Genomic DNA, 23,140 nt, shown 5'->3' on the forward strand with positions numbered 1-23,140 from the left:
TTCAGACTCTCACTGTCATCCTTTCAGCCTTTTATCTCAACTTTGTGCATTTCCGACTATTTTTAGAAAAGCATCACATTCCTTTCAGCTGTGCCAAACCTGGTGGCCAGATGCTTTTTTTTTTAATCCCAAGCCAAGTTGTGGTGGACATTGCCAAGCAAATAATCACACACATATTGTGCACACTTTTACTCAGGGAGTCTGCTAGCCATGTCAACTGAAAGATAACATTTACTATTTATGCTTTCTATTAGATATACGTTTGTGTATTTAACCCAGCACCTGTATAAAGACAGCATAAATTCAGATCCGACTGCATCTGGATTTATGTGAGAAGTGTAACTAAAACAGTGCTTTAATTAAGCAGATATCAAAATAGAACCAAGCTAAAAGATTATGTTATTTCTTTTGCTATAATGAATAAAAATGCTTAACACCAGAGTGAAATCATTCAAATGTAATAGTTTTGCACTCCTAATTGATCCCTGCTCCCGTATAATCCCCTTGGAGACATCTGTATTTTCAGCAAAACCACATGCCTTAGCAATTCTTAGCATTTTTTTTACCCTGTCAAAAGGTTTGTTGCACAGCTGCAGACTTCTGCCAGACAATGATTAAAATCGCACAGTTTCTAAACCTGTAGTTGTCTATTTGCATTTGGTGGGAGAGAATGTGTTTGAATCTGCATGTGAATGTTTATAAGGTGTTTCTCAGGTCATTCGTTTATGTGAAATCTAAGCAGTCTAGGTGCATGTTTGTATGTGTAAAGTATGTGATACGCGCGTTGTGCTGTAGTGAAGTGGTACGGTGGGGTGATGGAGTGGGTTAGGATTATAAATCTGCACATACTGCTGAAAAAAAATTAAACAAATACTTATTGTATCCTCCCCCCCTCTCGGGAAGGCCGTGATATTCCTCTCAAGAATACTTTTTTTTTTTTTTAAATTGAAAATCCCCGTCTCACTTGTCATTTTTCCAGATCAGTTTCCAAGTTTAAACGTAATGTAAAAGCTTCTTGTGTTTCTTCACTTCACTAATATTCATTATGTATTAGAAAATGTTATGCTCGGACGTCACAGATGTTACTCTCATCACTTTGGAGGAAGATGACACACACTCTGCGTTTCTGCACACATTGTGGGAGGTTTTTTTTAAAAGCTGCCTTGATGCAGAAGCGTCCACAAACTCGCTTTGTGACCTCAGAGGCACCTTCTAATCTGGCCTGTTGCAAGCGCTGCCTTCGCACTGCCTCCGTGTGCGCTGTCATTTTGCAGGGGCTTCGTGAATCAGGGCTTTGTCTAACCGAGGGAAAATACAATTACCAATGTGTGTGTGTGTGTGAGAGAGAGAGAGAGAGAGAGAGAGAGATACACGGAGAGAGAGAAAGAGCATGCACAGAGCGCCTGTGTGGGCTGTGACAGCCAGACACCGATGGTGAGAAGAGAAAAATTCCATTCACAGACAGAAAGTAGTTTCCTGACTCATCTCACATATTGATTAAGAGTCGCATAGAACATGTAGGCTATATTTCAACTTCTCTGGGTCCTCCCCCAAGTTATTCCACTGAGAATAATGGAAGAAAAATGGGGCACATTTTTCAATAGAGATTTTTTAGTGAACGGTGGATTAGAGCATCAGGATTTACAACAGAAGGAACATAATAATCCATAAATTTGGGAGTTTTTCTCGTGTGACATGTGTGTGTGTTGAGCAAGATCATGAGTGATCAGTAATTTAAGGTTTCACAGTTATCACTTTGCAACAGCAGTGAATTCGCTTTAAAGGGTGGGGAAGCAGTTTCCTGTTTCCAGTCCTTCAACTGAAAAGTGGTGACCTTAGAGAAACTTGCTCTACAAATTGGGATTTTCTTCTTGATTTGTTGGTCAGAACCTGTTTTTCCATGTAAAATGTGACAGCAATGACAGTGTCGTTACACACTTTGATCAGTGTTCCAAAATGTAGGTTTTTGTTTTGAAGAAGTCTCTGCACATGTCACCAATTTTAGCAGACTTGTTTATTAGCACGTTAATAGCCTAAGTTTTAATTATAGAAGAAAACAGCTTCATATATCACACTTCTAACCAGGCTTAAGAAAATAAAAATATGAAGGCAAGGCCTCTGTGAAAGAAAAAAAGAAACTATTTTATTGCAGGCTTTTTTTTTTAAAATATTTCTGTAAAAATTGATATATAGTTTTTTGGGTTTATTTAAGAATTTTCCTTTTTTAGTAAAATGCTTCAACCTCACACACCCTCATAAAATGATCCCAAGTGGCAAAACCCCTCTTATGTGGAATTACTCCCGGTTAATGTCTTAAGAAAAGCCAAACCTGTGACAAGAGGAGATGAGTCACAATAGATGAGTCTACTATTACATATAATTGACATTCTTTAAATCTTAAGTTGGTTTCCTCTAATTTTTGAACTCTTTGAGGCTCTAAATAGCTAACTTTTATTTCACAATTTATAAGGCAAATGCCCAAACTGCTGTATTACGTAAACAATGTAATATTGAGGTGGAGCAACTCTTACCACGAGGTGTCATTGTCAGAAATCTTTCTATCTTTGACTTCCTGCACACTTAAACTAAACCGCACTGATGCGGTTGGCAGACAAAGTGCCCCGTTTCTGACGGTGGCAGTGACAAAAAGAATGAGCCCTGTGTGTGGGACAGATGTGAGATGACCTGGTAAAGGTGCTTGCTCATATCTCTCTTCACACTCACACCATGTCTGTCTGGTAGTTCTGTTTCACAACAAGTAATGAATGGACAGGTAAGTAAGTCAAATGATAAGCTCAAGTAAGAGGAATGCAAAAACGTGCAATAAAATCACTGCATTGATTAATGTTGCAAACAACATAATGGTTCCAAAGTCACAGATGAGCCAGTGATTATAGTGAAAAGCTGATTTCTCTTTTTCACATGATTGCTAGCCTTGACAAATCAACCCAATGACTGAACAACACATTTTCACTGAGTCTGTGCAGAACAAATCTATTTACGCACTGGATTTTCTGCGAAATCATTGTTTTTAGTTTGTTTTCCGTATTGCTCACTGCAAATGAAGAATATAAAGAAAGTAATATTAAAACATAATAAAAAGCAACATTGGAACGAATCTGAGCGTGAGAGTTGCTGCTTCTGGTCTACTCAGAATAACTTCAGATGTCCGAAAGCACACCTACACAACCACAAGCTTCCTCTGTTCACCTCTTCTGCAGCATGGTTGATCGCTTATCATCTGCTCAACAGCACAACACAGCCACACGCCAGTGCACTTTTTTTCATTTAACTTGTGCGTTTTAAATTAAAAACATTTAGGAAATGTTATTTTGACAGCATATGCTGGGTTTTTAACTTGGTTAATGAACCTGCTGTTTTCCAGGAGGTTTACTGCAGTCTTGATGGTTGATGAAGTCATTCACAGCAGTCTTGATTTTTTTTTTTGTTTGTTTCTTTCTTTTTCAGTTTGGAGCAGAAGGCTGGTTACCACAGGGCAGGAAAGCTTGTGGCTTTGGTGATTATGCAGTTCCTTCCAATTCTTTTTTCTATACTAAACGATATTTGTTACCCAACTAAAAATAAAGCCAGTATGGAAGTGCAAAATGCTTCCCTTTCTTTAATGGCTGCTACAGGCTCCTGTGTTAAAATACCCAGATTTACAGCATAAATACAACCAGACACAACAAATGGGATTTTGTTCTCTGGCTTCTTCTACCTCTGAGACAAAAGCACGTTCCGGGGTTTTTCTTTTCCACTTAATTATTTTAAAATATTTAATTTAATTTTTTGTGTGTGTCTTTGTGATCTTGGGAAGATACTCTTTGTTTTTGCTAGTAAAACTTGGCAACTCATTTATGATCAGAGTGAATTACAGATTGCCATTGCCAAGCTGGTATCCAGTGCCAATGTTGGCTGAGAGCTCTCTCCTCCAAATATGGTTGCATCAGGTGACAATAGAGGCAATTTTTGCTTTGGAGTTCTTTGATATTTAAGAATCCTTGTTTTGTGCCTGAAATAACCCACAATGCACACCCACATTTTCTGTTTTACTAATCTGTTCACAGTTGTTTGAGTCGAAGATTTTAGACCAGATGGCATCTAGTGATTCTCAATAGTGCCTGGGTGGTTTTCAATGACTTGCCTCTCCAGACCATAATCACATCCTCACATTAGGCATTTTCTAACAGTAGATTCCTTTACTATGTGCTGTGCCCTGATATTTTACAATCTTTCATAACAGATGTACGGTTTTTTAGTAGCCTTTACATCTCATTGTAAGTTTTCCAGGTACAACAACATGTATAATACTGAGAAAAATGCCATTTTTAAACGTATTGTTTTCATTGGGGCGATCGTGGCTCAAGAGTTGGGAGTTATCAATAAGTTTGATGTGTCACATGGCCCTCTTCCTATTGAAAAAACAAAAGTTGTATCCAAGATGACTGACTTCTAAATGGCCACCATGGTCACCACCCATCTTGAGGAGTTTGCCCCCTCACATATACTAATGTGCCACAAACAGGACTTTAATATCACCAACCATTCCCATTTTATTACAGTGTATCCATATAAATGGCCCACCCTGTATTTTAGAAAAGGGAATTAATCATGTTTTTGTGATATACCACTGGCCAACAGGCCAAACAGATTGCAGTTTTGGCTGTGGCTGAAGCTTCAAGGGGATTCTGTTCAGCTTTCATGAGACTCAGTCGAGGATAGCATTTCCCTGCCCACAATATATATGTTGGGGATGGGGCACTGCTGACTTCAAGTGAGGGTATAGACAGGCAGACTTCCTGTCTGCCTTTCTATGCAGGCAGACTTCCTGCCTGTATAGAAAGGTAGGTCTATCACTTCATGACTGAACTGCTGGGGCTTCTAAGCATTTTCACTTTGCATTAATACTGTGGAATATCTGATTGTGGAGAATAGGAGGGAAGAAATTTCACAGACTTCGCTTATAGTGAGCTCTTTAGAGCGCCCCATTCTTTCATAAATGTTTATTTAAAGGCTACATTGTTGGTACTTGATTTTGTAGACCTATAATGGAACTAAAAACACCTGAATTCAAAAATTAAAAGGTGTGGCCCAATACTTTTGTCTATCTCAAACTCTTCTTCAAAGGTGAGGGAAGGTGGAGCAGGAGAGCGGCTGATGGATTAGTGGCGGCATCTGCATCTGTTTGGTAGAGCAGGTGGATATTGGTCAGTCTGTGTTCCTACTCTGAATTATGGCTAATCTGTGGGTGACACTTTCACACAATTGTTTGCAATTGTTTACAGAACTTAAATGTGTTTTTCACTGCTTAAAGTTTCATGTGGCACCATTAAAAAAATTAAACTTGTATCTGTTCTGAAAATTGGGTTAAATAATGTCTTTGTTTTGCTTTGTTTGCTTGTTTGTGAATGCCTCCAGTTTCAGACCCACACATACAATGACTCAGAGAAATCTGAGATGCAAGGGAAAGAAGTCCATGATGTTAAGGACTTCAACCTCCAGCAGTTATAAAACATGGAATTTACGCTGGCAAATAATGGTATTTGTTTGTATCATAAGCTGGCGTTCTCTAATTCTTCCATTCTCATTTGCTTGTAGTTTCTGGTACCTTTAAATAGCTAATCATTGCTACCCTTACTTGAAAAGTGGCACCAACAGTAAGGTCATCACCCAAACTGCAACACTAAGTATATAAACATGTGGTTGAGGTGGAGCACCACTTGCCACATGATCTCATTGAAACCTTAAATCTGTCCATCTTTAATTTCCTGCACATTTAAGTTAAACCCCACTGCTGTGGTCAACAGACAAGGCGTTGTATTTCTGACACTAGTGGTGACAAAAAAACAGAGGCCTGTTTGTAGGACAGAAAAAGGTATGAGATGAAATCATGGGCTTTTACAAATATTTGTTCATATCTTCAAGCATCTCTGGTGTTGTTACTGTATTTTGCAACATGCCATGAGTGGACATGATCATTTTTTATCTGTTTAATCTCCTTAATATAGGAACAATAACGAGCTCATTTAAGAGAAAAATAAAAATCTGTCACGTTTGGCATCCTGTAACAAATCAGAAGACTGCATTACAAATATCAGTAAGTCTGTACAGAACAAATCTATTCCATTAATGAATTTTATGGCATTGTCAAAGTTTTGGCCATCAGAGTTGAATATGTTTATTTTTTTTAAAAAATTCCAACTCAATTACATGGATTTGAATGGGGGAACAAAGTCATATCAGAAAATAAAAAGAAATTCAAAATAAAATAAAAGCATTGTCTGGATTAAACCTGAGCGTGAGAGAATAAAGTTGCTGCTGCTTTTGGTCTGTTCATGATAGCTTAATAGGACACACAGTGCATCTACACAACCACAAGCTTCCTCCATTCACCTCGTTTGCAGTCTTTCTCATCACATTATGCCACTTCATACAGTCATGTGAAAGATAAAGTTTTCACACACACCCATCAATTCATCAGACTGTGGAACCATATATAGTAGCAATAATTTTTCAGTCCTTTGAGTTTTGAAGCATTTGTTTTTGTAAACTGTCTTGAGATTCAGCATTTATCAAATCTGGGTTGAAGTCTGTACTTCGACTAGGTTGTGGAAACACCCTGATTCTTTTCTCTTTCAGCCATTCTGTCATACATTTGCTATTGTACCTGTGCTTGGGATCATTGTAGTGTTGCATGCCCCAGTTTTGGCCAAGTTTTAGCTATTGGACAGATGGCCTCACATTTTACCTCGAGAATACTTTGGTATACTGAGGAATTTGTGGTCGACTCAATGATTGTAAGGTCCCCAGCTGCATCACAAACCAAAAAGCATCCCCCTTCCACCACCTTGACTGAAAGTTGGTTTGAGCTGTTTGTGCTGATACACTTTGTTTGGTTTTTGCGAACATTTCAACTTTGATCTCATCTGTCTAAAATATATTATTGCAGAAGTTTTGTTGTTGTTTTTTTTCAGATGCAACTTTGCAAACCTAAACTATGGTAGAACACTTTGTTTGTTGGTTTTTTCTCCTGGAGTCTTTGTCCTGGTAACTCTTCCAAACAAGCCATAATGTCTAATGTTTTTTTAATTGTTCTGTCACTAACTTTAACAGGCCTATATAACCTAATCTAGCCTCTGAGCATTGCACTGTCAGACCTTGGAGTGAATATATGGTGTTTTGTTGCTCTAGATTGTTGCTCTAGATTGAAATTGCAATAACACTAAGTGCAATACTCTCTCTGGCATCATTGTATTATACTCATATTGTATGCATTTGTACTCTATTTTATTCTATTTTATTCAATTGTATATAGTATTTTATTTTATTCTATTCTATTGTGTACTGTATCTTATTGTTATCTTATTCCAGTGTTTTTCTTTAATTTTTCTATGCAACTTTGCACTGTCCACTGCTGTAACAAAACAAATTTCCCACGCGTGGGACTAATAAAGGTTATCTTATCTTATCTTATCTTATCTTATCTTATCTTATCTTATCTTATCTTATCTTATCTTATCTTAGATCAGCCAACTTGGTGAAGATCTACTTAGATTTACTTAGTTTTTCACAGAATTATATAGTCAAACTTTTTTCTTTACATGACTGTACTGATTTACACTTTTATACAATTTCATCCACAAGTAGCCATTTCAAATGAAAAAAAGTGAGGGAATGCTGATGACAGCATATTCTGGATTTTTAACTTGATTGTGCCATGGTGTGCTGTTCTACTAAACCTTGTTTAGTAGTATGTCTGTGGTTGATGATACCATATACTGCACATTGTTGATATTTAAGTGCTGGATTTGAAGCTGAAATCTGATGCTCATGGGGCTGACAAGTTGGTGATTCTGGTCTTTCAGCAGTGAAAGAAGACTCTGGGTTTTTAACTTGGTTACTCATGTTGTGATATTTTCCACCCTGTTTGGTAGCGTGTCTATGTTTGATGATAACATATAGTGCACATTGTTGATATTTAAGTGCTGGATTTGAAGCTGAAATCTGGTTTGAACAGGGCTGGGCTGCTGGGGAGGTCAGTGCTCCTGTAGAAAAAGTCAATAATTAAATTACCCATTTTTAGATGGTAAATTCAATAAATTTAGTTTCAACTATCCCCCAAAAAATAAATAATGCTCTTACGTTTCCAGTCATAAAAACTCTGGAAGATGAGGGCAGTCAGTATGAGAATCAGAAGCACTATGCCAAAATAAATGTAGAAGTATGGCCTCCGGTTCTTATCCTCATTGTGATCAGGGCTCGGTGTTGTTCCTACAAAAGCAGAATCACCAGATCAGTCGTGCTAAACTGCATCCACGAAAATGTTGGCAGTGATTTTCTGACAAATAAAGCTTCTCACCTGCATTTTTATCATTATTATCGGGGGTTTCAACTCCCTGGTACATGTCTTCAGGGAATGATACATAGTAGACAGAATTAACACTTCATATTTTATTATTTTATATTTTAATGCTGATGAAGAATAAAATATACCTGAAAGCATACCTGATACTGAGATGATGATGGAATGGCTGATTATGCTGCCATTATATCCTAGTAAACCACATCTGTACATGCCATCGTCATGAATGGAAATCTCCTTGAAATTTAAATATGAGATCAGCTTATCCTTATCAGGATTCTGTGTTATCTTCACATTTTTTGTTTCATGAATCCGTTCACAGTTGACTGAGTCAAAGAGTTTACACCAGGTGACCTCCAGCGTTTCTCCACAGTGTATAACCGGACAGCTGACTGTCAGACTTTGTCGTGGAGGAGTCTTCCAAGTGCTGTTTCTTCGGACCATAATCGCAACATCACACGATGCATGTAAACCTAAAAATAAGTAAAGAAGAGAGATTTAGAGGTGATAATAGTTTAAAACTGTTTTTCTTTGTTTTTTAAATTGTTTTGAACATTATCTTATTTATATCTGATTGTTGTATAATTAAATTATTGAGTTGATTAAAACAGTCACTGTATGTAGGAACTATTGCATTTTTTGACATTACTCATAGTTCTTAGCTTGACTATGGTGCTTGTTTTACAAGCTTAAGCATCAAAGTGTTATTCCTGTCTTACACTACTGTTGTAACTACTAATAGCAAAACATATATTATGGGCATCAAATTGAAAATAAGCTAATACCATTTATAAATTATATTATTAATTTCAAGCATTTTACATGTTTTCTTTGTTCTACTGCGAATAAAATATGATTTTATAATATATGCAGATTTCTTGCATTGTGTTTTCATTTACATTTTACTAAGCATCCCAACTTTTTTGGAATTACACAAATTGTCATTTTCATACTAAAATTGTCAACTTTTGTATGTTGAAGATTAAATCTTAATTTATGTGGTTAAAATATCATTTTGTGATTTAATATCAGTATCACACATCAAATTTGTATCAATTCTACATGCTATGTTTAAGTTCAGGATTCAGCAACACACATGAAAAAACAATAGAATAAAAGAAAAAATAAAGATCAAAACAAGATAGGAACCAAAATGGAATGGGAAAGCACTCATTCTATGGCAGTGCTCATTTTGTGCACTCCTTGGAAGGAATACAAAGATTAAACTTAAGAATCAAATTACTTAAGAGCTTTCGCTTTTTAAAATATATTGCAATACTTTTACTATCATGACACGGTGTCATGTTTCAGTGTACCCAATTATTATATCTATGTCTCTTATGTTCTACATTCCAGTCTTGTGCTCTCAGTCTTTACTTTTCAGTCTCAGCAAACAAATATCTCATTTGTTTAAGTTGTTCTTCCATCCATCCTTCCATTTTTACAATTAGTTTATATTAAATAACTTATCATTAATAGAAGAGCTTTCAGAAAAAGCATTAATAAAGGTTTACCTTTACCGCTTCCATCTACAGAGACAAACACAAAGCAGCAAAAAATCATCAGAGAGTTAAATCTGTCCATCAGGCTCATCATACTCACGACCTTAAATTTTCAAATAATCTGTTGAAGGTACTGCAGAGGCTTCTTGTACTCACCACTTCCTTACTCCCTGCATGTGTGCTGCACACACATGTGCATTTCATGTTGTAACATGATAAAGTTTTTTAGTTTCAGTATTAAGGAAGAATGAAGTTACTCCATTTCCTCCTCGGTTTGTTTGTTGTTTATATTTGATTTTTATATTCCTTCTTAGCATCAAGGGCCTTTTGCAGCTAGTTCCACGTCCTTTTTATTTCCATTAGCAGTCTGGTTAGGGTTTGAAGAGTTTAGTTCCTTGTGTTATTTTCCTTAGCCTTTACCTGTGTGCCTCTGTGTTAGGTTATATAGTGTTAGGGTCTTATCTCTGTTTTTGTGATTTCTTGTTTTACTTTGTTTTACTGTCATGTCTCTCTTGTGTCATGCCTCTGCTTTTATTTCCTGTCTGTCTTCATCTTCATTTTGTTCAGCTGGGTTTATTTTCCTTTCGGTTTTCACTTTACACATTAGTAAAGACAACTTAACATTATTAATAAGGTATTGGAAAATTTACCTTTAAACCATGAATGAACCAGTAGACTTGCTCCAGAGTGAGAGTCCCTGTCCTTCGTGGAGTCCATGCTGGGATGCTAGATAGTGCCCTATTCAGAGACTCCATTCTTCCTGCTGGGCAACATGTGAACAATGACAGTGAACTCTGAAAGGCTTATGTAACGGACACCTAGTTCAAATATAGGGGTGTTCATGAGCGCACTAGGCGCCAGGACTCCTTAAGTGCCAAGTCTAGGATTGATTTTCTAATAAGGCCATCAGACCTATGGCTCTATGTCTTGGACACTCGGGTGAACAGAGATGTTGAACCGTTAATAGATCACCACATGTAGTGAGGTTGGGCTGGAATGTCTGGTGGAGGGCCCTGTCTGGGATATCTTCACTGTGGACACTGAGTCCACGTGGAGCATATTCCACTTTCCTGTCTGTCTTTACTGCTCCACTATCTAATAAAGGTAAAATGCCGTAAATCTGTCTTTAAAAACAAATAAATAAAAGAGCAGCATCAGGGAAGAAGTAGGACAATTCATCCACTACTGTAGCTAAGGTCACAGGGTTAAAAAAGTTCCACCCTTGGGAGGTGGATGAAAATTCCCCATGTCTTTATTGTTGTAGGGCTGTCTTCATTAAACTGGGATAGTGTTTTCCCTCTTTAACAAGGGAGCTCTCTGGGAAGGTTAGTGTCATCAGTCCACCCTTTAGTCAAACCTCAGATTGAAGAGGAACAGTGTAGCTTTCATTCTAGTTGTGGTTCAGGTGGATCAACTCTTTATTGCCTCAAGAATAATAAAGATTGTGTGAGTTTTTGTCCAATCTCACACAACCTTCTCTTTTAGAACAGCTTAAATTATGCTCTCCAATGGCCAGGCCACTTGGGCATGGGAATTGCTCCAAGTCTGGATACTTCTGGGTTTTCTTGGTTGACCTGCAATATCATGTGGAAGTGAACAGTAATTTTGAATTGGCAAACTGGGGTGAAAGTCCTCAGTAAGTTTTTGAAAAGGGGACTCTCTGGGAAGCTTTGTCCCAGCTCTATATAGTTTTTGTCCTGTCCTACAAATCAGCATGTTCTGTAGTCACAAAGGAGTCATTCATTGCTTTCCTTGATGTGTCCTTTGGAGGTTTGCCTCAGGAATATTTGGCCATTTTGGGACTAAATGGCCAAAGGTTACAGGCCATTTAGTCCCAGTAAAACTATAGAAAGAGATTGGTTCACATTGTAAGTGGACTGGACTCCACCAGTACTGAGCTTCTGTTCAGAACTTTTATGGATGGGTGGGTGGTGTAAGGTCAAAATCAGTTGATTTGTGGGCCTTACCATCTCATTTCTGATTTTTTTTTACATAATGTAGTGTAAGTTTAAGGTGATCAGAGTGATAATCTCCAGGTTGTACTGGCCAAGTGTGAAACAACTGTGGACAACAATTAGCACCAAGTCTATGACCATGATTCTCAGTCGCAAAAGTTAAAAGTACCCATTTCAGGTTGGGGATGAGCTGCTGCCCTTTGCTCATGCTTGAGGGACATACTAAGCAAGAAACTGACACATGGAGCTGTGCAGCATCTGCAGAGAATGTCTGAAAGACTGAAATTAGACAAGCAGGTGTTGGAAATGTGCTTGATCCAAAGGTTGTCTGATTTCTCCCTTAGAGATATGGTGAGGAACATGAAATGGGCTCACAGCAGAGTCACTCTTTCAAACTGAAAGGAGCCAGGTGTCAGGTTAAGGCTGTGTGCAGGCAGAAGTGGAAGTAGAAGGACCCAAAGTGCAGACACTCGGAGGCGGAAAATAACTCAAAACTCAGCTTTTATTGCTGGATGGCAAAACGTAACAAAAATCCAAATAAACTTCCATGACCAGGCAGACAGAACACACAGCCTAAATGAGAGTAGATCAGAACACAGACACAAAGAAACACAGGGCTTAAATACACAGAGGGAGCAATCAGGGAATGGGTAACAGGAGGGAAACACAGCTGGGGCAAATCAGGCCTAACGAGACAAGGGGAAGCAAAACCAGACACATTAACATCAGACATGGACTTTCAAAGTAAAACATGAAACGTTACACAGACTCACAGGCAGGCACTATAACAAAGGGAACAGAGACGTGGGACCAGGGCAGACACAGACACTGACTGGACGTGAGGGATACAGCAGACAGGGGAGACAGCAACATGGAACACAGACAGAAAACCAGAACACTAAAACTTTAACCAAACCCCACCCAGAGAACCTAAACTAAGAATAATCCTAAAACCCATAAAGCAAAGCTAGAATATAATGAAATAACAAAATCAAAGAACCAAAAACACAAAACACTGGGTCGACGACCCAGGGACCCTAGCACCAGGTTGTTTCAGGTCTATTCAAGAGGCCCAAGAAACAGACATAATACACTTCTTCTTACCTCTGAAAACCTCCATAGACACTGTTATGGCCCGTCTAGGCGCGGCCAGACCACAACATAAAGGGTGATCCATCCCCGTCCAACCCCAAGCAGCACGTCACTTAATATTTTGTGACAGTGATTTATTTACAATAAGTACAGTTAAACGAAGGAAGGGAGCATATCATAACTTCAGGGTGAACCCAAGGCCAAAACAACAAACAAAAAGTAACCTATCTCAGGAATAAACACAACTTACCTACTCAAAAGAACTAAACCAAACGGCAATCACTTTCCTCCCTGCCTAACAAAAACAGGAGAAAACTGATCAAACAAAAAGGCGGTCCACCCCTACATGCTCTTACATTAACATAATATAGTGACACAGTGAACGGTCTGCCGGTTGGGTTGGGTTGGGCCGAGGATGAATGAATTGGCAGTCCCAGGCGGTCTCTTCTTATCCGCTGTCTCGCAGTCCTCAGCCAACTGGTGTGAGCCATCCACCAATCCCGGAGGAGCACCTGGACACTCAAATTCACACATGATTACGATCACAGTCGTAACAGACACAGATAGGCAGCATATAGCTATCTAAAAGACATGTATATCCCATTATATTGATGCTCAAAGTTATGGGAAAAAAGCATATTGTAAATAAAGAAAGAATCTTGGCTGGAGTAGGTGAAAATTAGATTTGATTGGCCGTTTTTATAAGAGCTTAAATGTGTTTTTCTGTGTTTAAGATTTCATGTGGCTATTGTATTTCAGAAGTAATGAAGGTTAAAAAAAAACTTGAAATATTAAATAATAAACATATTAAAAGCACTCATTATTCCATGGTATGAGCCTGGGCACACTGCTCACCAGCTTATAAATCACAGCAAACCTTTCCACAAGCATAATGTAGTAAATGAGTGTTATTTTCTGTCAATTTCTGTTTTTGAGACTTGACAAGAAAATTATGATCATGCATTACTGCTTTATTGACCTGTTAGCTGATATCACACACTGCACATACAGTAAAAGATGGCCACAGCTCGAAATTATTAAAAGCGAAGGCAGTTCACAAGTACCTTAAATCTGAATTCTTTCTAAGAACGAGGGGCAACTTCTGTGATTTCAAAAAGAAAAAATGTTTGGTCGTATAGATATGAAAAAACTTTCCCTGGTCCCCCCACCATATATGCCTCAGTAAAAACAAATGGGCAGAATCAATGGTTTGAACTTATACTGAATGCAACATTAAAAAAAAATCATACCTATAGAGTCTGTAGTCTATTGTCTATGTTTTTATTTTAAAAAACAAAACAAAAAATCAAACATGTATATATACAAATACATATATACTAATGTAGATAAACTGAGTGTAAGTATTAGAGAGCCAGGATTAAATACCCATTTATACTGACATTTTAAATTATACTAAACAGTTAAATTGCAGCTTTACCATAATTGTTTTAATATTTTTGATAAACGCCTCTTTTTTCCAGGAAAATGCTCTAACTTCAGACTCACTTATAAAATGATTCCGAAAAATTTTAAGGGTGAAAATCCCCCTTAAACAGAATTGCACACAGTCTATGTCCACAAAAAGGCCATAACATTTTACAAGGGGAGATTTCTTTAAGGTTTCCAACCTCAAATGGTTAACAAACATAGAGTCTACTATGACAACTACTGTGTTGTCTTTATTTAATATTTCCTCTAATCCCCCCATTCTCTGTTGCTTGTAGTTTCTGGTACCTTTTAAAAGCTAACCAATACTACTCTTTCTTGTTTTTCTTTTAGTTTAAGTATAGAATATGTGAAAAACAGGACCAATAATAAGGCCATTGCCCAAAGTGCAATATTAACAATGCGTACATGTGGTTGAAGCTGAGCGTCCCCTGTTCACAAAATGTCATTGTCAGAAATGTTTCCATCTTTAACTTCCTGCACATTTGAACTAAACCACACTTCTGTGGTCAATAGGCAAGGTGTTGTCTCTGACAGTAGTGGTGACAAAAACAACAAGCGCTGTATGAGGCACAGGTATGAGAAACTGTTCATATCTCTTAAATCTCTCTAGTGCTGATTAACATGTCTTTTTTTAATGACTGCCATCTTTCTATAACAAATCAGTCAGAAAACTGCATTTAAGTGTTATTTGTCTGTCAAGAAGAAATCTGTTTATGACCTTTTTATGAAAGTACGACAGTTACTGCAGTCAAGTCAATACAAGGACTGGAATCAGATGACATCAGAAGCACAATACAAAGTACAATAAATTATTAGTTGAAAAAGAAGTGCTGCTGCTGGGAACAAACCTGAGGGCTAGAGAATGAAGTCACTGCTGCTTCCGGTTTAGTCACGATAACTCTAGAAGACATGCAGTTCACTTAGAGAACCACAAGCTTCCTCCATTCATCTGTTCTGCAGTATGGCTGTACAGCTGTACGTTTCATCACATGACTCCACCACATTTTGCAAAACATTTTTCAGTTTTTTCATCTGCAAGTGTCCATTTAAAATCAACAACACTCAGGAAAATTTGATGACAGCATACTCTGGGTTTTTAACTTGGTTAGTCTCGGTGTGCCGTTTTCCAGCAGGTTTGCCGTGGTTGATGACAGCATACGTTGCATATTCTTCATTTCTGACTGCTGGATTTGAAGCTGAAATCTGGTACTCATGTGGCTCGTGAGCTGGTGATCCTGGTCTTTCAGCAGTGAAAGAAGACTCTGGGTTTTTAACTTGGTTAGTCATGGTGTGATATTTTCCACCCTGTTTGGTAGCGTGTCTATGTTTGATGATACCATATACTTCACAGTCTTGATATTTAAGTGCTGGATTTGAAGCTGAAATCTGGTTCGAACCGGGCTGGGAAGCTGGTGATACTGATCTTTCTGGAGTGTATGATGAATAGATGTCATTTAAAACAGACAAGTTGGTCAGTGGGACAGGAGTGGAAGGAGGGCTCCATTTAGGGAGGTCTGGTATCATAAGAGTCGGCATTTCCTATGGCACAAAACACCAAAATGAGAATATATTAAACATATATTAGAATATATTAGTAAAAAAAATTCTCGACACTCCCATGACAATAAATCTTAAGCAAGGTGGAAGATAATTAGCTTAGAAAACAAGTAAAATCAGCCTGCCAGGTTGTCAGAGGCTCACAAAATGTTATATACTGTATTACTTGTTTATTTTATGGCCTATAAAAACATTCAGACTGAAACAAAAAGAAAGAAATTGTTCATCAGTGAGTGAAACTACGGGTTCTCCTATTTTCAAGCCTGTTGTTAGACCAAAAGTACCCTGAAAGAAAAGTCAAAAATTATACTACTTCAAGGTGCCATTAGACGCTGGCTCCAAAAGTGAGTAAGTAAAATTTTACTTATATAGCACCTTTCAAGACAAGGATAACAAAGTGCTTCACAACAAAATAACAGTGCATAAATAATACTTTTTGTCCCCCCAAATATCCCAAAAATATATTTTGATATGACCAACATTACCTCTCCCTTTACGTAGTTTAAGGTCAGCACTCCTGTAGAAAAGCCAATAAATAAATTACCCATTTTTAGATGGTAAATTCAATGAAATCAGTTTCAACCATCCAAAATAAAAATTAGTGCTCTTACGTTTCCAGTCACAAGAACTCAAGAAGATGAGGGCAGTCAGTATGAGAATAAGAAGCACTATGCCAAAACAAATGTAGAAGTATGGTCTCCAGTTTTCATTGTGATCAGGGCTCAGTGTTGTTCCTACAAAAGCACAATCACCAGATCAGTCGTGCTAAACTGCATCCACGAAAATGTTGGCAGTGATTTTCTGACAAATAAAGCTTCTCACCTGCATTTTTATCATTATTATCGGGGGTTTCAACTCCCTGGTACATGTCTTCAGGGAATGATACATAGTAGACAGAATTAACACTTCATATTTTATTATTTTATATTTTAATGCCGATGAAGAATAAAATATACCTGAAAGCATACCTGATACTGAGATGATGATGGAATGGCTGATTACGCTGCCATTATATCCGAGTAAACCACATCTGTACATGCCATCGTCATGAATGGAAATCTCCTTGAAATTTAAATATGAGATCAGCTTATCCTTATCAGGATTCTGTGTTATCTTCACATTTTTTGTTTCATGAATCCGTTCACAGTTGACTGAGTCAAAGAGTTTACACCAGGTGACCTCCAGCGTTTCTCCACAGTGTATAACCGGACAGCTGACTGTCAGACTTTGTCGTGGAGGAGTCTTCCAAGTGCTGTTTCTTCGGACCATAATCGCAACATCACACGAAGCATGTAGACCTGCAATATTTTTTTTTTTAAATTAATGCGTAATTCTTACCAGAAAAGAATTAACGCCTGTTTACGTAAAGCATATTTTCTTCTTTTGTGATCACAACAATGAAATACATTTTTTATCTTAATACTATATAAATTGTCCCATCCCACACATGTCGTCCATCTTAATTATTTATCTATCTGTCATTTTATTAGTCTAATTATGTCCCAGAGCTCTCTGGAGTGCTAACATTTCAAAGACAGAGAGAATATAGACATAATGGTAATTAGATGCTGTGTATTTAAAAACAACATGTTTCATATTCACATGTATATTTATACATAAGACAATTTATTTTATACAGTTTGTATTTCATTCTATCAGTATTGTTTCCTCAGTAACTGGAGGACTTACTGGCCATTTACTTGCGCAAGATAAGATTAAGATTCATGTTTGTAAAGATTTGTTTTAAGTTTTATCTTATCTGCTACAGATGTAATGTTTACATGATTTAATTAATGTTTAATTAATGTTTTTACAATAAACTTTATGATAATATGCATTGTATAAAGGAACTGTATTGTATTGTGTGGCTTTTGTGTGGCATGGTTGAGATTTAGTGCCGTGAGGCTGCATGCCACAGAGGGAAATCTAGTTGCAGATTTTACCTTTACTCTGGTTTACACTGAGAGAATGCACCTCCTGATCTGAAGCAAAAGCCCTTTAGTCTTACTCACACATAATTCAGTGCTCAGTCAAATAATAGACACCTCAGAAACCTAATATTAATGATGAGAGGTGTAACAAATCTACAGATAGACAAGAAGCCAATAATACTTCGAGGTAGTGCCCATATGCCCTGGTAATAAAAGGTAATAAAAATATTCACATATTTTCTACGATTTTCCCTCATCATCTATAATATTGACATGTAATTTCCATCATAGTGGCTGTAACACATAAATATGCCCAAATTTGTCATGCCATGTTCAAATAATTCATATCAGCACATTTTTCCAAGAACAACATCTGATTATTTGGTTAATTAGGTGTGCCTTTATGATTTGACGTTACATAAAATATCATCTCTCTATTTTTTTTTAAACTCCATAGCGTGCCCCAGAAGTACGTCACTATTATAAAATGTATGTATTGTTAAATGGCTGTACATACTCTTTTTATTTAGTCCAGCAACAACGCCATGTATACAACAATAACAATAAAGTGTGCTACATTGTTTGTTTTTGGTACAACTTTAAAGAAAGTTGAATTAAGCATTTTAATCTCTGTCGTGTTTTTTTCACACTCATTATGTTAAATATTAAATAAATAGTTTTAAACTTCTATCTTTGTTCCTCAGTAATGATTACTCTATATCTCTCTAGTCTATGTTCTAGCAGTGTGCTCTAAAGTGTTCCTACCCTCAAACAACCATGGCACATCTATAACAGCTAGTCCATCAATAAAATAATATCTATGTTTACCTTTGCCGCTTCCATGGACAGAGACAAACACACAGCAGCAAAATATTATCAGATAATTCAGTTTATCCTTTAGGCTCAACATGCTCACAGCCTGAAAGTTTTCAAATAGTTGACTGTAGGTACGTCAGGGGCTTTTTTTCACATGTGACAGGCTCACCACTTCCTGACATCCCACACGCATGCCACGACCATTCGGCACATTTTGTGTAATTCAGTATGCTGTTACTTAACAAAGTTTCCAGCAATGTTAAGGAGGAGTGGACTTTATGTAATCAAAGAAGTACTTTTCCAGTATCTCGCTGGTAGTTCGGTACTTCGACTCAAGTAGTTCCATTAACTTTTTGGCTTGGTGAGGTCGGCTGCCGTGCTGGATGCTCTCCTAAGTTAATTTGTAAATTTTTGTAGTAAATTGTAAATATTGTAAAACTTTTCTTCTGTCATTTAATGGTCGGGCATTGTACAGCTACAAGCATTTCACCCCCATGTCATACTGTGTATGGTTGTGTGTGTGTGACAAATAAAATTTGAATTTGAATTTGAATTTGTTTGGTTTATGACTGGAGATTTATCAGCGGGGCTTTAGGGGACTAGGAAATGTTTTGTCATTGCTTCTCAACTATAATTAAATCCCTATTTTTAAAACCCCCATCGTGATCCTTAGTGCTGGAAGCATTATCCACAGTTGTTTAGTTATTTTACAGAAGTTGTTTCATTCACCTTTATATGGACCCTGAGTTTCTAAAGGTGGCTATTGGACCTGCTTGAAATTGTACACTTAACTAAAGCTAGCTTTCCAGTGCAGAGTAGAGACTGTTAGGGCCCTGTGCAGAAATTCAACGGGGCCCCTCTAACCAGCGTTCTTCACCATTATCTCATAATTAATCTGGAACCAGTCAAACAACTGCTTGTCTGACTGGTATACTTGTATTAGGCGTCTCTCCTCCACAGTTAAGATTATATTAACTGTGAATTATATTTAATGTGAGAATAGCTCCTTTTTATATTCATGAAGTAGCTTTCATTGTTGTCCATAGCTTTGTTTAAACAGGAGTTAGAGGAGGAAGGCTGGGCCCCCTTAGGGAGGTCAGGTGTCTTCTACTATTATGGTAAGCTTTAAGCATTGATTAAGAGTTTCAACGTTTTTCAGCCCACAGGGCACTCCACTTGCCTGCGGCCTGTTACGCCTCGTGGCAAGCAGCACTTCTGTGTAATTCTTTTTTTGTTTGCTAATTAATTTCTTGTTTGGTAGTTTTGTCATTTGTCAGTTTGGAAAATAAGTTATGTTAAAATTTGTTTTCCTTTATGGGTATGTAAAAACAAACCAAAAGATCTAAAAAGTAGTATTAAATTTGTAAGAACATTCCACAATACAGTCCTAGAGCATTGCTTTTTTTTTTTAAATGAAGATGCAGCAGGTTTTTTTTAAACAAAACTTAAACATGCTGTTATTTTGTTTTATTTTGTTTTATTAACTGAGGGTCAAAGTGTTAACATGCACAAATTCACTATCTAAAAAAGAACACTTTAGCTTTGCCCCAGAAAATGAGGAATTTCTGATAGTTTTCTTCAGACTTAAACAGGAAAATTGGATCAATTATTACACAAAAAAAAAATCTTTTCTTCACACTCGGGTTACCAGTATACTTATATGAACAACTTATAATACCGATCATGCTTCAGCCTTCATTATGCTGCAACCTGTGTACATACATGTGCGTTAGAAATCTGAAGTATACAGCAAGAATGACTTTTGTTTTTACTCTTTTTTGCTCTGTCTGTGCAGCCAGCAGGTGGTGTAAGTTCACATTCACCTTTCTATGTAGTTTGTAGACAATGCTTTTCAGGGTCATGTGAATCAGAGCATACTTTTCCAACAGCATCATCTGGTGGAAAATTGTGTGTTACTTCATGTGGATATGCCATTATGTGTGTCTCTGTACAAAATTAATATAATCATTTATTTCTCTTTTAGCTTTTGGTAGTTATCTATAGATAAACATTTTGGACCACAGTGACATGAGAGTATCACACAGCTTCCAGATATGTCAGTTGCACACCCATGATTAGTGATGTGACGTTCTGTATCGAGGCTTCGAGTAATGGAGGGGGCGTTTCCGCGATGCGCGTAACGAGGCGTGCTTCATTTATGGGAGGAGCTGAAAATGATGACGTCCGAAGCCTCGCTGCCCGGCTGTACCACGTGACTGGTTCAGGAAGTGGTTTGAACTTCGCCGCGAGCTATGACGGCGATATAAATCCCTCAGACTTTATTCAAAATGTGGGTGTTTGATGGAGAGTTGCGGTTAGTGAGAGTTTGGAGACCGTTTGGAGGTTTATGAGAGTGAGGAGAGAAAGTCAGGAGAGAATGGAGCCAGCTAAGAAGAGGAGGATGTCCTCCCCTGTGTGGGAACATTTTGATCTTATTCCAGTTCATTTGCACTATAATGTGTAATGAATGTGTTATGTTGTTTGTGACTGTATTGTTTCAATTGTTAATAATAAAAATTTTAAAAAAAGCTGCAGCCGGGTCTACCCGCATGTGCAGATGTTTTCTTCTTCTTCTGTTCGTTTAATGGCAGTGTACTCCCCAGTGTACGAGGATACCGCCACCTGCTGACCGAGCGAATAAACCCTATTATAAACTAAAAAAAAAAATAATTTGATCTTATTCCTCCCAACAAGGTATGTTAATTTCTACAGAAGATGTATTTTCATAATACTGATGGTGCAATACAATTTATGTTAAGCTGTCTTTACTTTTGTACAAGGTGAAGTGTTTGCTATGTGCCAGGGAGCTGGGATATAACAACAACACCTCATCTAGGCACTGCTGTAATGTTACTAAATGATATAACAATATACAACTGCAATAAGTTACGTGTGTGATATTTATATTTGTGCTTTGTTCTCCTGAGGAAAGACAATAAAAACAATCTCAAATAGATGAAGACCTGGTTAGCATAGTGATTGACTCCCAGCCATTTAGCATTGTGGAGGATAAAGGATTTAAAAGATTTGTTAAATCATTAAATCCTAGCTATGTTCTCCCCACTAAAAAGGCCATAAAAGCAGTGAAAATTTAGTTTTTACTGAATAAAATGTGAACAGGCAGGACTGAGGCCTCAGTCTGTAGCTGTCCATACCTCAACCTTAAAAAAGCACAACCACTGTCCATACCCCAACCACACCTCACCTCACAGTAAATGATCATTTCCATTTTAAGCATTTCCAAATAATCATTTTCCATACTGCCAGTATAAATATACACAGTATACTGCCATCACTACAATATACATGTTTTACACACTCCTTTTGTTGTTGACATTTACAGGCTGTGTGCAAAAGGCCACATTCTTCAAATTCATGCCAACTAATATTTTTACGTCCAGTAGATGTCCTACTAGAGCAAATGAAGCTTCAAGATGCTTTGCACTGGGGTGAACCAAATGGATGAAAAGCTTCAGTGCTTCTTGAAGCTTCATCTGCCCATCACTACCCATGATACAAATCTCATGTTCCACCACATCCTAAAGCTCCTCTACTGGGTTGAGATCTGCTGTGGAGGCCATTTGAGTACAGCAAACTCACTGTCATGGTCAAAAACTGGCTGCAGATCCTTTTTAGATTTGTAACATTTTCTTATCGTGTTCAAAATGGCCTTCAAAATGTCATCATAATGGGATGGACATGGTCAGCAACATAATTCAGGTAGGCTGTGATATTTAAAATATGCTACTAAAGGACCCAAAGTGTGCCATGAAAATATATCCTACACCATTCAACGGACAGAAGTAGTGTGAATCACTGATACAAAGTAGGATGGAGCCTTGCTTTTATTTTGTTTACACTGTATTCTGAATTTGCCATTTGAATCTTGCAGCAGAAGTTGAGACCGGGAAACATTTTCCAGTGTCCTAATGTGAACTGTAGATTCTGTTTTTTGTTCCGAGATGACAGGAGTGGCACCCAGTGTGCTCTTCTGTTGCTGTAGCCCATCTGCTTCAAGGTTCAATGTGTTGTGCATTCAGAGATGCTCTTCAGCATACACTGGTGCAAACAATTGGTTTTTTGAACTATTTGTTTTTTTACTATTATCATAAGAAGACTGAACATTCTCTTCTGACTTCTGGAATTAGCAAGACATTTTCAACCAGAGAACTGCTGCTCACTGGCTGTTTTCCCTTTTTCGGTTCATTCTCAGCAAACCCTGGAGATGAATATGGGGGAGGCAGACAGTTTTTAAAATGCTCAGGCCACGTTCAAAGTTGTTTAAATCACCATCTTCCTCAGTCTGATGTTAGTTTGAAATTCAACAGGGTGTCTTGACCTTGCCTATCTATGTAGTTGGCTAGCTATCAAGCTAGCTATCTCGCTAACAATAGCTAGCTAGCTTGTATTTTGTTAAATACACAAACGTTCATAAGGCTGGCATTGTGAAGTGTACCGTTGTTGCAAACTAAGAAG

At 37.5% G+C, this 23,140-nt stretch overlaps 1 protein-coding gene across 1 annotated transcript; it reads right to left on the reverse strand.

The window, feature by feature from the left end:
- Positions 1-12,991: 12,991 nt before the first annotated feature.
- LOC101485898 (uncharacterized) lies at positions 12,992-18,756 on the reverse strand. The gene is made up of 6 exons (XM_004551370.3): positions 18,677-18,756; positions 16,886-17,215; positions 16,740-16,787; positions 16,529-16,651; positions 16,403-16,434; positions 12,992-15,899 (listed from the first exon to the last, which is right to left on the reverse strand). The coding sequence occupies exons 2-6, from the start codon at positions 17,184-17,186 to the stop codon at positions 15,423-15,425; spliced, it is 981 nt and encodes a 326-aa protein (XP_004551427.2). The 5' UTR covers positions 17,187-17,215; positions 18,677-18,756; the 3' UTR covers positions 12,992-15,422.
- Between the last annotated feature and the right edge of the window lie 4,384 nt (positions 18,757-23,140).

The sequence above is a fragment of the Maylandia zebra genome, linkage group LG16, assembly GCF_041146795.1.
Source record: "Maylandia zebra isolate NMK-2024a linkage group LG16, Mzebra_GT3a, whole genome shotgun sequence".
Lineage (NCBI taxonomy): Eukaryota > Metazoa > Chordata > Actinopteri > Cichliformes > Cichlidae > Maylandia > Maylandia zebra.